The sequence below is a fragment of the Pongo pygmaeus genome, chromosome 19, assembly GCF_028885625.2.
Source record: "Pongo pygmaeus isolate AG05252 chromosome 19, NHGRI_mPonPyg2-v2.0_pri, whole genome shotgun sequence".
Taxonomy (NCBI): domain Eukaryota; kingdom Metazoa; phylum Chordata; class Mammalia; order Primates; family Hominidae; genus Pongo; species Pongo pygmaeus.
The window spans coordinates 52,129,118-52,143,409 of NC_072392.2; the positions used below are offsets into that span (position 1 = coordinate 52,129,118).

The 14,292-nt window shown below is 57.6% G+C and overlaps 1 protein-coding gene across 2 annotated transcripts; it reads right to left on the reverse strand.

Moving 5' to 3' along the window:
• Positions 1–548: 548 nt before the first annotated feature.
• Positions 549–11,939, reverse strand: LOC129016538 (TBC1 domain family member 3G-like). 2 transcript variants are annotated; one of them, XM_063657185.1, is made up of 15 exons: positions 11,397–11,939; positions 9,896–9,968; positions 9,652–9,734; positions 8,327–8,366; positions 7,766–7,843; positions 7,209–7,313; positions 6,762–6,874; positions 5,456–5,504; positions 4,810–4,930; positions 4,002–4,096; positions 3,542–3,607; positions 2,980–3,079; positions 2,457–2,609; positions 1,040–1,475; positions 549–996 (listed from the first exon to the last, which is right to left on the reverse strand). In XM_063657185.1, exons 2-15 carry the CDS (start codon positions 9,965–9,967, stop codon positions 864–866), a joined length of 1,644 nt encoding a protein of 547 aa, XP_063513255.1. In that variant the 5' UTR covers position 9,968; positions 11,397–11,939; the 3' UTR covers positions 549–863. The 2 variants fall into 2 exon arrangements, with proteins under 2 accessions (XP_063513255.1, XP_063513254.1); XM_063657184.1 differs by lacking the exon at positions 7,209–7,313 and having other exon boundaries at positions 549–1,475; positions 6,762–6,871.
• Between the last annotated feature and the right edge of the window lie 2,353 nt (positions 11,940–14,292).

The following is a 14,292-nucleotide window of genomic DNA, read 5'->3' on the forward strand; positions in this document are numbered from 1 at the left end:
GGTGAGTCCAAGGTGGGATCTTCGGACAGGTACAAGAAGTTAGGCAAAAATGGGATAATTCTAGCCTTAATAACCTTAGATAATAGTTCACATTATTATTTAGTTAATAGGATTGTACTCAGGTTACATTTCTCAATTTTTTTTTAAGAGCTAAAGTCTCACTCTGTCACCCAGGCTGGAGTACAGTGGTGCAATCATGGCTCACTGCTTCCTGGAACTCACGGGCTCCATCAATCCTCCTGCCTCAGCCTCCTGACTAGGTGGGTCTATAGGCACACACCACCATGCCTGGCTAATTTCTTTGACTTTTCTCTAGAGACAGGGTCTGCCTATGCTTCCCAGGCTGGTCTCAGACTTGTAGACTCAAGTGAACCTGAACCTCCCACCTCGACCTCTCAAATTGCCGGGATTACAGGTGTGAGCCACCACACCTGGCCTAAATTTCTTATGTGCCATGGGACTGCAAAACGTCATTATTAGGGGCAGCCGGATGGAAGGTGTAAGAGGACACTGTAGTGCCTTTTGAATATTTCTGTCTAAAATCTAAAATCATTCAACAGGAAACATTTATTTTAAAACGTGAAGGTGGTTATCCTTCCATGAGTTTAAAGTACAAAGGCAGGCTCACAGTGTCATCAGAATTCAGAATGCTGGTCGTGGGGCTGGGGGTACTGGGAGGGGCTGGGCATGGTTGGCTTTGTGATCTTGGGGCTGGTGTGTTCCATCTCTGAATGTCTCTCGAGCTGTACACTTTCTTAATAAATTTTCATAAGTTTAATAAAAAATAAAACGAGGATGGGAAGGTTGCTTGGGTTGTTAAGCCTTGGGAAATTATCCAGCCATGAGCCCTGGCCCAGATGCTTCTAGAAACCTGGAGGGAACTGAGAACTTTCCAAGTGGAGGCAGCAGAGGCAAGGCCCTGAGGTGGGAGCGCACTGCTGCTCGTCCCTAGCTCTGAAGGGGGTGCCCTGGTTGGATTCAGTGCTGGGTGCACTGCAGGGCCGGGAAGTCCATGCCCACGTTGTGACTCAGTGCAGTGAAAGCCAATCCCACCCCCTCCGCAGGGTGTTCAGCCTGCCAGCAGGTGGCCAGCTGGTCCTCCTGGGATATGGCACGGACCCAGCAGCTCTGTTCGAAATCATAATGGGGGAACCAAGGGCCCCCTACATCCAGGTCCGTTGGGAGGCGGGGCATGGAGTTCCACTGCAGGAATCTCCAGGAACCCTGAGGTCCTCCCTGAGCCAGGGCCGGGCTGGGTACACCCCGAGTGCCCACAGGGTAGGTGTCTTCGCAGACAGCCCCAGCAGGACAGGGTGTGGAAGAACGAGGTGCCCATGGCGGGGAAGCTGACCAAATGGGCCGCTGGAACCAGGCTGGTGGGCCTGGAGGGGCCTGCCTGTCCCCCTTGCAGAGGGTCTTCCCGCCACGTGAAGCCGGCACAGGCCTGGATGCCGAGGACCCTTGCTCGGGTTTGGCTGAAAGGAAAACAGACGCGGTCAGTGTCTCCAGTGAGCCCATACAGGCCTTTCTGGGCTGGGCCCCACCTGCCTGCATCTCTGTAGTCCTCGGGGTCTCTGTGTGGCCCCTGTGGCCTGACACTGAGGACACGCCTGTAGTCTGCTGATCTCAGAGGGAGGGGTGTGTGCTGCCTGGCGTGGGGAAGCTGTCGTGGCATGGCGGGTGGCTCCTGGGACTGCCCCCAGGATTCAGACTGGCTGGGGGCTTCCTGCCACACACCTTCATCCCAGGGCTGTTGGGCCTGGGATACGGCCCCCAGTCAGAACTCAGGTGGGAGGGGCCTTGGATGTCACCCAGCCCCTTGCCACCTCACATGGGGACCCGTCTCTGCAGTGGGTTTTTGGGCCCGGACGTGGGACACCCTCTGCCCTCCTGGGCTGCCCAGTCCATGCCAGGACTGACCGTTCCCACATCTGGCTGACCTCTTGGCTCTGGCTCTGGGCCCGGGGTCCTGCCTGTGCCCTCTCCCTGAATGCTCTGGGGGTCAGGGACACCGATTCCCTTGTCTCCCTGGCTCAAGGCTTGTTGTCCTGGCAACCTTGGAGGAGCGTGCATGAGTGAGGGGCCTCTGCTGCTCTCTGAGGCTGTGGGTGCTTGCAGGGAGGGGCGGGGTCTCCCACAAATGGGTCTGGGCTCGTCTAGTAACTTTGAGGGCCCTGTGAGGGGGAGAGCGAGACACCGTGGAAAGTGGGAGGGGGCTTGCTGGAGGGTCTTGCCCACATCCCCCTCCTGCGTGCACAGCACGTCCAGTATACAGGCACTGAGCGCCTGACCTGAGGACCGGTGGGCCTCCTGTACCTTCTTAGAGTGCAGGAGGAAGAGGAGGAAGAAAAGGTGAAGAGGAAGGCCCAGGTAGTAGGGTTGTGGGTCCCGGGCACTCCCCTACTATTGACTACCCCAGAGGGTGACATGGGAGGGGATATGGCACTGGAGCCCACCTGGAGGTGGCAGGTCCTCCTGCTTTCTTGTTAGTTTCTTCATAGAGGCCCTAAGATGCTTGAGCACAGTGTCATCATCCCTGGCCCAGGTGTAAACGAACTGGTTCCGAAAACGTGCCCACAGGCCACACCTGGATGTCTTCATGAGGCGCTCTAGGGACAGGGTGGATATCAGGCCAGGAGAGTTACCTGGGAATGGTCACAGCTCATACCCCGTGGCTACTTCAGTCTCCCACTGGGCGGTGCCGGATCCTTTTGTGGCCACCCCAGGCATCCAGATATACACAGGAGACTGTGGCTGGGGGGCGACCTGGGCAGGGAAGTGCGCACCACACTCTGGACTTTCATCTGGGTCATGTGGGGGATGGACTTGGTGTCACAGTGTCCTGCCCAGCCCCCCTGGCCAGACCTCCCTCTGGGCCAGAACTGAGGATCATGAGGACAGTGTGTGGAAGCTGCCTTCGGGCCAGTCGGGGTCTGACCCCAGGGCTCCCCAGGCCCCACTGGGCACACGTAGACTTACTCTGCTGAACCTTAAAGGCAATGCTTGTCATCGGCATCAACACCTGTTCTCCTTCCAGCAAATAGACGTCCCACAGGCGCAGGGTGAGCCCGAGAGAGATCTGTGGGGACAGCAGGTGTGAAAGAACCTGGTCCTTCCAGGCTGGGGCTGGTGGCTCGAGCTGCGCACACTGGGGCTTCAGTCTCCAGAGTCAGTGACCTTCCCCATGAGGGTCGCCTGAGCCCTCCAGGATGCTGGGTCAGACAAGGTCTTGCAGCTCCTCATGGGGGGCACTCATTTGAGTGGGGATGTGGCTCCTGGAGAGAGGGGCTTGCCCAGGGCTTGAGGCTTCCCTGAGCCCTCTCAAGTCAGGTCCTGGCCCAGTCTGCCATGAGGCTGGGCCTGAGCCCCAGCCATTGCCCTGGGATGACCCCTCTTGGGCAGAGGGTTTTGCTTGTGTGTCCTTTGGGGACCCGCCTGAGCCTCCTGTGGGCTGGGAGTGAGCCATACCCCCGGGCTGGGGAAGCAGGGCACTGCAGGGTAAGGAGGGTCCCTGAGCCAGGGTCTCCCTATGCCTCCTTACCCCGTCAATCAATATCCGGATAAGGCAGCCTAACGAGGAACACTGCCCACATAGATCTTCCTTGTCCTGATGGAAGCAACACAGGTGCTCAGGCCACTGGGCTGCCCTAAGAAACTCCCTCTTCCAGGGCCTCTGAAGACCCTTCCCCTAGTGCAGAAAACTGGGCAGTGTCCAGAGCTCCCCACAACACTGTCACCTTCCCATGCTCCCGGTGGACACACTGCCCTTTGCCCTGCTCTGTGGGAGCTGGGCCCCCATCCCTGTGCCTCTGTCTCCTCCAGGAGGAGGAGGAGGAGGAAAGGAAACCAACTCCCAGCCCATGGAGAACCCGACGTCCCAGTTCAGGCCCTGGCTGGGACTCAGCCAGTCACCAGCCCCACGAGGGGCTCCAGCTCCCCTGCTCCTACAGCCCCACTGGAGGCAGGGCCTCTGGGAAGAACTGAGGGGACCACAAACTCACCTGATGCCACATGGTCTTGGGTTGTGACGTGGGTACCACATGCTCCTGTGGGTCTTGGAGCCCCTGGACTATCCCGCCATTTGGGCTGTGAAATCCTGAGAATCCCCCAGCCCATCATGAAATCAGAGCCTTCCCCCAAGATGTGGAGCCATCAGCTGCAAGAGCTGGGCAGCTGGAGAGGCCCCCAAACCCCAAGGCCTCCCACCCTCCCATCTGGTGACCCCACCATGCGGCCTTTACCCTGGGGAGGTGGGGCGGGAACATTCCCTGGAGCCTGGCTGGAGGTTCTCCTGGAGGCCTCCTGGGCCAGGGTGCAAAAAGGGCAAGCCTGACTTTGAGGCCACGACAGGGTGGCCAGAACTGGGTGGGTGCTGGGCTTCCTGGTCATCTCCTGGAAGTGGGGTCAGGCCAGGGAACAGGGGATGGGGAGATGCTGCCATCTGGGCTTGGTCAGCCCGTTCGTGGGCACCAACGGCAGCAGGAGCCTGGGCAGCTGGAGGGCAGGAGGACTCTCAGGGAGGGGAGAGTCAGCTGCACAGAATCAGAGCCGGAGGGTGTGGCTCCAGGACACAGAGGGTGGCCACGGGGAGGATGATATGCCCTCTGCTGATGGGGATGAAAGGCATCTGATTTGGGCTTTGGGGGTCAGCCGTGGACTCCTGTGGGACCCTCAGCAGAGACATCCTAAAGTCTCCCAACAAGCTGGTGACAAAAGGAGGGTGCCTTGGCTGAAAGCTGTGATCACCTGGCCAGGGTGGCCATCCCCAGGTCTGGCTGCAGGAGGTCCCCGGGGCAGCTGTTCACTTACCCTGCAGAGAGTGCCTCTCACTGGCCAGCAGCTGCACCAGTGCCCAGAATGCATCCTCCTCAGGCAGGTAAAGGAGGAACAAGGCAGCGATGTTGCTGAGGTCCCTGCAGTAGCCCACCTCCTGCAAGAGCCAGAGTTACCATGGATGGACATCACCTGGGAGGGCTGAGGTCACCTGGGAGGACTCATGTCATTGGAGAGGGCAGAGGTGACTTGAGAGGCTTCCTCTGAAGAAGAGGCTTCCTCAGGATGCAAATTCATTCCATGACAAGAGCCAAGTCCATCAGGCACTTCAGCACCTTGTCCAAAATGTCTGCCGATAGCACCATCCTGTGTGGGATGCTGCCAAGCTCCTGGGCTTCGGGGCAGCCCCAGGAGGAGGGCATCATTTCTTGTTCTGAGAAGTGGTGGTCAGGCCCAAGTGACAGCAGGAGTCAAGGCCCTGACTCCTTTGTGTCTCAGCTTGACCCCTTGAGACCACTCCCTTGCTTGGAGGTTTATGGCAGTGGTGAGCTGGAGTCCTACCTCCTATATCCTGGTGGGTCACAAATACTAACTTTAAAAGAAGCAACGACACCCCCACCAGACACCCACTCCTGTGAATATGGAAATACGGCCCAGGAACCTCACTGCCGGGAATACTCACCGGGTTATACTGTGAATATGCCAGGAGGATGTAGAATAGTTCCCGCTGCCTAGGAAACAGAGAAAAGGGGCTATGGTTTGGTTTGTGCAGATGCTGTTAGTTTCACTTTGTCTACACAGCCTAACAGCGAATCCTATTTCAGGTTCAGATGATTCACCAGATAAGCAGTGAGCTCTTCAGGGCCTGAGACTGTTGAAGAAATGTTTCAGTAAAATCCACATCTGTGACATGCAAATAGCCCAGTTGTACAGTGACTTGCCTGATCCTTTTCACTCTGAATGATTTTTTTTTTTTTTCAGTTTGCACACACGCCAGTTCAGTCTGTGGGTGTACAGTTCCTCCACGGTTCCAAACCAATGTGCAGAGTCTCCCGGCCACCGCCACAGCCCCTCCTGGAGCGACTCCTTCATCCTCCAAGTCTCCAGGGTGGCCCCTATGCACCCAGCCTCTCCCCGATCCGTCAGCCCCTGGCCACCCAGACTGCTTCTCAGTCCCTATGGTTTGGCCTTTTCCAGAATGGCCTAGGAATGGGAATCCTACTGTGGTAGCTTATTGGGTCTGGCTTCTTTCCCTTAGCAAAATGCATCTAGGATCCACCCACATTCGTGCGGGCATCACTGCCTCCTTCCCTTTTCTCACTGGGTCTTCCATTTGAAGGGAGGACCAGCCTTGCTCTCCCCATTCCCATGTTCAAGGCCGTCCCCGAAGGCTCCGTTTGTGAGTGATGAGGAATCAAGCAGTGAACCTGGCATGCAGGTTTCATGTGGATGTCAGTTTTCAAATCGGTGGGTTCAATATCTGTGACACTTTGGGGACGTGTGGTTCAAGTCCACTGAGCTTTGTGAGCCAATGCCCAACTGGCTGCCAACGTGGCTGTGCCATGTCATGTTCCCAGCAGACCTGGATGAGAGTTTCCAGGACCCCTAATTCTCCTAGCATTTGGTTGCTGTCATTGTTGCCTGGGGGGGGGGGGCTCATGGGCCCTCTATCCTGCCACCCTCCTGTGGGTCCTACCATGGGTCCCCATGGGTCAGGGAGAGCACCTTTCACCATTGTGCATGATTTTCTTTACTGTCTTCCATCTCCTCAGGATCCTCCTGGGTTCTGGCCCCACATGTTCCAGTCTGACCCAGGGCTTGGAACCAGGGAGGTGCTCGGTTCATGGTGCCGGCTGCTCCCTGGGCCAGGAGAGCTCTTGGCAGCTCTGTCATCCCTCCTGGGTGACCCTGGCTTCTGCTCCAGGGAAGCCCCCATCCCTCTAGTTCACTCCATCTCCCCTGGGGCCCTGTGGCTCCCGTAGGCTTACTTGGCTCCATATCGATCCCTGAAGAAGATATGCTTCCTTAAGGTCCCGCTTACGTCCAGGTCGATCTGGTGGATGTGTTCAGATGACCTCTTGCCCTTCTCTTTCATGATCTGTAGGGCAGGGCCAAGAGGAGGAAGCAGCCTCAGAACAGATGGAAGACTCCCTGCCCCCAGTGGCAGTCAGCCCACAGTCAGCACTTCAGGAAGAAAGGACAGAAGGAAGGTTTCCTTCTGCAGAAAGCTGCATTTTGGCTTGTTACTGAAGCCAGGGAGGGTCACCAGAGCTGAGTTTGTCTGTGGTGACTGTGTAAACATCTGTGCCCAGGGTGTTAATCTGACCTTCGCCCCCAGCCCCCCAGGGTGGTCTTGACGTTCCCTCCATCCAGCTGGAGACCTGGGCCCCTGACACGGCCTGTCATGTTTGTTGTGCTCTGGCTGAGTGTATCTTGTATTTTCTGGGGTTTTTCAACTTGATTTCCTGAATGTTCAGGAGGACTGACCACACCGAGCCCCGGATGTTCATGGGAATTCCCTTGTACACTCGATCTATGAGCTGTGGGCAGAAAACAATCTGGTGTCCGAGGCCACAGGTTGACCCCAGTGAGGACCAGAGCCCGGGGATTCTGGAAATTGTCTGTTTTGGCCCCATGATTCCTCAGTAGAGGTGAAATCAAGTTGGGACAGGGTCTCCCTTCCCAGGACTGAAAGAGTGGATGGACACTGAGAGTCGAAACTCTGATCTGAACCTTTTCCTTCCTTCGGGTCACCAGGGCATCCCTAGCCTTGAGCTCTGGGTTGTCCCAGCCCTAGATTCAGATTCCCTCCCAGCAAGGTGACGCTTGCACGAACAGGCAGGAAATCTGGCGACCAGGCCTGCAGTCCTCCAGGCGAGGACAGTGTGCCACCCGCTCTCTGAGAGGCTGATGGTGCCAGGCCACAGCCATGGGTGCCTGTCCCCTGTCTCTGCAGAGAGTGCTTTCGGGGGCCTCTCCCCCCACACATTACTTTTGTACTGTGCTTATATGTCTCCCATTCTCCCAGCATTTTCCTCCACTTGCTCGTCCGTCTCATCTCCCGCCGATTCTGTCAAATGAGGCATGTTGGAGTTAGCGGAGCTGCCAGGCTTCCCAGAGCCGTCCGCGGATGCTGGATCTTGGGCTCTGGAGCCCTGGTGGGACCCAGCTGGAAGGAGCCAGGGAAGGGCAGACCTCAAGGGCTGAGAGCCTTTGAGCAAATGAGCACCAGTGGGCTGACTTTGGGACCTCGGGATGTACCATCCTCAGGCCACAGACACACCAGTCTTAGGTCCCAGCCTCTAGGTGGGGTCGTGACACAAGCAGGCAGCCACCCCCAAGCCAGGACTGTGGTTCTCCTTTTGAAAATTTTATCAAACTGCCAAAGTTAACAGCAACCTGGGGTCAGGTCCAGCAGGGACTGCTGCCCCTCCCAGTGACAGCGTGTTGCCCTCACCCACCACCGCCCAGGCCGGCTGCTTCCTCTGCCTCACCGACCACACACCCAGTCCCTACATAACTGGACCAGCCCCTCCATGCATCAGGCTCTTACCTTCACCTCCTGTGCAGCCAGAGGAGGCAGCTCCGTCTCACTGTAAGGCAACCCAGGCAGAGCTGAGGACCTGCACAGGGCCTGGAGCCACCCCAGCCCGGGAGCAGACCCCTAGAAAGCACTGGCTCTGTCCCTATCCAGCTCAGGGCTCAGCCCAGTAGAGGGCACAGAGAAGGGAGGACAAGGGCCTTCCTGTGGGTCTGACTCCCAGGAGGGGCAGGACCTGGGAGAAGAAGGAGTGCAGGGACAGCCTGGCCGAGGTTACTGGGGCCCCTGGCGTGGGAGGCGGTCAGGCTGCCCAGTGGGGCTGCCCGCCCTGGACTCCAGGTGGTGCTTTCTGCTGGAGCTGAGAAAGGTTAGCACTGAGATGGGATGGGGGTCACCCACAGTGGGCAATCGGGCCCTGACAGGAGTCCCTCAGGGAGTGACCACATCACCCCACCAGGGTCAAGGGAGCCTGCCCTGAGACCTGCCCGGTGTACTCTGGGTGTACCAGGGGCCCATCCCACTTGACAGCCCCAAGGTCCTTGCAGGTTCTGACCTCCCAGCATCCACCTGCCTCTCCCTGCACCCGAGCCACACACCTGCGTTTCAGAAGTGGCACGGCTCATCAGCTCCCTCCCACCCTACCTCCCCAGGGATCCTCTGTCTCTCCATCTTATGATCCCTGAGGGATGGGCTCCTGGCTGGGCTCCTCTTACCTGGCCCCAGATCCCTTCCCAGCACCAGACCCAGGGTCTTTAGCCACAAGCCCTGCTGCCTCCCTGGCCTCACTGTGAGATGCCCAGAATGGGGCCCTGCCCATCTTCTCCCCCATTCTCCTAGGGCTACAGCCTCCATTGTCACCATGCCTTTTCCCCTCATGGGACAGTGAGGGCTGTAGTTCTAGGGGAATGGGGGAGAACAGGGGCAGGTGGGCCCTCAGAGACCTGCTGGACAACAGCCTCGAGGCTAGGCCAGGCGTCCCCTCACCTTGTGGCCACAACCCTTGGATCTCACTGGGGTTGTCTCCAAGTAGACAGGGCAGACCCTCAGGCTGCCCCGCTCCTCTTGTGCTCACTTGCCGACAGAACTGCTGAGAGCCCAGGTGCCTGACCTAGCCCAGTCTCCATTCCCACTGGCTCCCTAGATGGGCCCCGCACCTCTGGCCTAACAACAACCTCGGGCTGGACCTGCAGGAGAGCCAGCGAGGAGTTCTGTCCCTGGAAAGGAGGTTGACCCGACCTGGCAAGACATGTCCTGCGTCAGAAAGGCCTTTCTAAAAGCAAACCCATCCCTGAGCTGAGACAGGTGCTTTAGGGGTGAGGGGAGTGCAGAGGACTCACTGCAGAATTCCAAAGTGATCAATGTTGCCGTAGGTTCCAACAGGCACAGGCCCCTTGTCCTCTGGCAGCCGAGCTCCGTGTCCCTGTAGCCCAGAGGGAGCATGCTGAGGGGTCCAAGGTAAAGGGTGCAAGGGCCTGGGGGCATTGGCCACCCGTCCCTGCCCTGTGCTCCTAGGGAGCCCAGGACCCTTTGACCAGGGCGCACTGGAAGAGGCCTCCCTCCAAGAAGCAGACTGACTTGTACCTTTTCATATTTCATAATGATGTCCTCTCGCTCTTGTGCCCACCAACTGTCCGCGTCCTCTACCGTGTCCATCCTGTGAGACAAAATTGTCTAAAGGTTACACTGTACCTGACAGCTTCGGAGAACACCTGAACCGCTCCTGCCAGGCTCCCAGATGCTGGCTGGCTGCGTAAACCCCATTCCACTGCCACCCCCAGGTAAAAAGGGGCCAGACCCAGTGGCCCACAGCTGCTCGAGTCTCTGGAGTCCCAAGTCCCAAACAGGGGTGGGCATCTTCCCAAGGACTTCAGTACAGTGGGGCCTGGACAGAGAATCCTGTTGTCCCCAAATGCCATGAAATGGGGCACACCTGCCCCAGCAACTTGAATGGTTTCCACCTGCCAAGGGTGAAGGGCCCATGATGGGCTGTTCCAGGGAGTGGAGGCAGACTGGGGTCAGCGACCAGAGGTCTCTGTACACTCGGCCTCCTGGGATGCTCAGGGCCACAGAGATGCCCCGTTTCCTACAGGGAACAAGATCTCTCCTGACTGCTCGGTTCTACTCCGCTCATCACTTTGGCTACCGTGGCCCTTCAGTCTGAACAGTGAATCCACTTTAGGAATAACGCCTGTTGAGCAGGAGGGTGTTCGGTTTGGGGATGAAAAAGATCTATTGTACTCATGGAAACCACGTCTCTCGCAGAGAGACTGTGGAGTCCACCATTCTGAGCTGTCCCCGGAGGAGGAGGCTTCATTTTCCTGGGTCACTGAGGAAGAACAGTGGGTCCTTGGTCCTGGAGAACACCTGGATGGACCGTCCCTCCTGGGAATACTCGGGGCAAAAGGAGGGCGAGGCCTTGAGAGGACCACACAGAGCAAGAAATACCTGGGGAGAACCCTAGTGCCTGGACCCCTTTGAACAGAAGGGAAGATAGTCTCCCCTCAGCCAGCCCTCCAGGGCTCCTTCATTTTCCACAGCTGCCCAAGGGCAGCAGGCTCCCCCAGACAAGGGACCATGTGTGTTCAGTGGGGCCCACAGCGACCATCAGGACCCAGCTTAGGGCACAGAGGTGTTCTGAGGACCGTCCTGTTCACCCCACCCACAGTGGATCTATACCAGTGGCTCTGCCAGGACCAGGCTCTGCCCCATCGGGATCGGAAACCTGGGCAGATTTGGGATCTAGGGCAAGGAGGTCACAGGGTTCAGGCCTGAATTCCAGCACAGCACACGGCAGGGCTGAGAGCAAAACTCAGGGTCAAGTCTGGATTCCCAGGCCGGTTACTGCCTCTCTGACCCCAGACGTCTCATCTGTCGAATGGGTACATTTGGGAACAGCACCCACTCCACGAAGCCACCAGGAGGACGAAAGAGCCAATCGTCTACACGGGCAGTGTAGAACGGGCGCCTGGTGAGTGCTCAGGGATGACCCTCCTCGGTGGCTGCCCCACAGACGCCAACACCGCCCACACCGTAGCCACTGTCCCCAAGTCAACCTGGAGGGAAGAGAGCAGGTCACACTCACCTGATTCTGATGAATCAGCTGGCCTGGGTTATGCCTCTCAGGGAGAAAACCTTTGAGTCCACAGAGCTGCTCACAGATACCACCGCCTGTGTGTAACTGCTGTAGAACACTGAGGCAGGCCAGAGAGCGGATAGGTGCTAAGCACCAGTGACATTCTGAGGTCATGGCACGCATCACAATGGGGCCTTGCCCGGGTCAGCAGGGCCCATAGTCAGGGTCCTCCGCTGCCTGAGGCGTCAACATGCCTGCCTGCGATGTGTTTGTGCACGTGCGTGCACACGTGTATGTGGGTAAACACGTCTGTACATGTGTGTGTTGCTTCTCTGGCCAGGCCCGGCTGCCCCACTCATGTGTGCACCCAGTTCCTCATCACTGTCACCCCCGAGGCCCAGGGCCAGCATCAGAGCATCCATGGGTGCTCCCTAACTTCAGCCCTCCCTGCCCAGGGTGGTCCTGGGATACACATAGGGGTGGAGGGAAGTGACTGCTGCTGTTGGATCTCAGAATACAAAAGCTAATACTATTACCTAATGGTCTTTTTAGTGTCTCTGATGGTATCACTTCTTCATTTCTGATATTTTAACTGGGTATTTCTCTCCATGACCCTTGGATACTCTAGCTAGAGGATCCTGTGGGGAAAGTGCAGGGCACACACTAGGGGCTCACTCTTCTAGACATGTTATCTAAAACCTGGTTCAGCTGTCCTTCCACGCAGGGCCTAGGGGATGCCAAATTCCAGGGTCCAGAAAGAGCTTGGGATAAAATGAAACTTCAAGGGGGCGACTTTGACCTGGGCTGAGTCTGCCTGTGCCATCCAACTGGAGTCTCAAGTCCTGAGGCAGGACGTCCAGATGCCCCAGTGCAGGGTCCTCCCGATCAACACCTGCTCCCCTGTACTCATCAGCAACGTCACCCACCCTACTCTCAAAGCACACTTGGCTCTCGTATCCAGGAGCTCTGCATCTGTAGATTCAGCAACAGCAGATCCAGAAAGCGTATCAGGCAGATTTGGGGAGAGGAAAGGAGCACGGCCTCTCCAGCAGCCACACAGGCCTGCAGTAGGATGGGGCTGGGGCTGGGGCTGGGGCTGTGGCTGGCCCTGTTTATCACTTGGGCCTCATGAGGGGAAAAGAAAGAACAGGCAGCAGAGGAGGAGCATGGGGGCAGCTGGTTGCCTAAGGAGAAGGCGCCTCAGGGAAGGGTTATTAGTTTGTTTTCACACTGCTATAAAGAAATACTTGAGACTGGGTAATTTATAAAGGAAAGAGGTTTAATTGACTCCCAGTTCAGGGAACCTACAGTCATGGCAGAAGGCGAAGGGGAAGCAGGCACCTTCTCCACAAGGCGGCAGGAGGGAGTGAGGGGAGAACCAGGAAGTGCCACACTTTCAAACCATTAGCTCTCCTGAGAACTCCCTCACTATCAGGGTAACAGCAGGGGGGAAACTGTCCCCAGATCCAATCCCCTCCCACCAGGTTCCTCCCTTGACACAGAAGGATTACAATTCCAGATGAGATTTGGGTGGGGACACAGAGCCCAACCTGTGAGGGCCTCAGTCTATCTTGCAGCTCCCCTGGGGCTGAGGCTGAGTACAAATCTGCTGGCCCTGCTCTGCAGCACTCAGGGACTCTGCCTGTGTGCCCCAATCTGCTCTTCCTGGGGGTGGTGGTTGCTTCCTCAAGAGGAGGGTGGATCTGCTCTCCTACCCACTCCTCTCCAAGGCCTTGTGGAGCCCTGGCCACGTCCTCCCCGGGTAAGAGAAGGAAACCGGGCTCCTTGCCCTTCTTGCTGCTTGGGTGACAATCCTGGGGTCATCCATAGGCCCCATCACTGTTCCCGCTTCTAAATGGAGAGTATTTTGGCACATCTTCCTGGCGGAGTTCGGGGCCTCATCCCTGTTATTTATTCTATCTTGGTAAAGCCAGGTTAAGACATCTGGGCAAGGAGATAGTAGAGTGGCCCCCAGGAAGGGTGGGTGGAGGGCGCTGGCCTTTGGGCTTGCCTGGAGCTGGGTGGGAGGGGGCAAGGTTACCAGGAAGCAGGGCTGTCAGGGCCAAAATCAGGAGGCGGTAATAATGCTGGTGCGGGGACAGGGCTGTGTGGTTGGCTTGGGGTGGGGCATGAGAGCCAAGGTTTGTCAGCACGCAGAGGGGTGGCTGACCCATGGACTAGGGGCTGTGGAACCCAGTGGTTGCCCTTAGTTCCTGGATACTGGGAGACTTCTGGAGCCTGGGTGTGGGGCAACCTAGGGGTGGAGGTGGGGCAGACAGGGGTACGGGTGGGAGAGGAGGCCTTGCATGGCAGGGTGCAGGGTAGGAAACCAGCCAGGGGCCAGTTTGCATTGGCGGCTCCCATCCCCATCCCCACCCCCAAGCCCACCCCTACCCCCACCCTGCTGCAGAGTCGGGCCTGGGCTGCTGTCCTCTGCTTTGGCCTCAGCAGATCACACGATGGAAGCTGGCAGCCCCGTGGGCACCACTCGAGCCAGCTGTGACCTGTGGTTTCTATTTCCTGGAGTGTGGGGTGCCCACCCAGGAGAGCACAGGCACACCCCACACCTCTCATTTTGAGGATGCTGGGAGGTGGGGACCAAGGTCCTGCAGCCCTCTGCTTGCGCTGTGAAAGGTAGCCTAGGAGTCCTGTGTCCACCCATCCACGTGGGGCCCCAGGATCCTGAACAGTGGCAGGCAGAGAGATGAGGAGGGAGAGAGAAGTGGAATAGAAGGAGAGAGAAAGAGAGATGGGGAGAAGGAGTTACAGAGAGAGAGGAAGAGAGATAAGGAGAGAGACAGAGGAGGCTGAGAGGAAAAGGAGCAAGAGATAGGGAGAGAGACACAAAAGGCAAAGAGAGAGACAGAGAGAGATGAGCATGAGTAGGAGGTCGGGTCACTCTTGA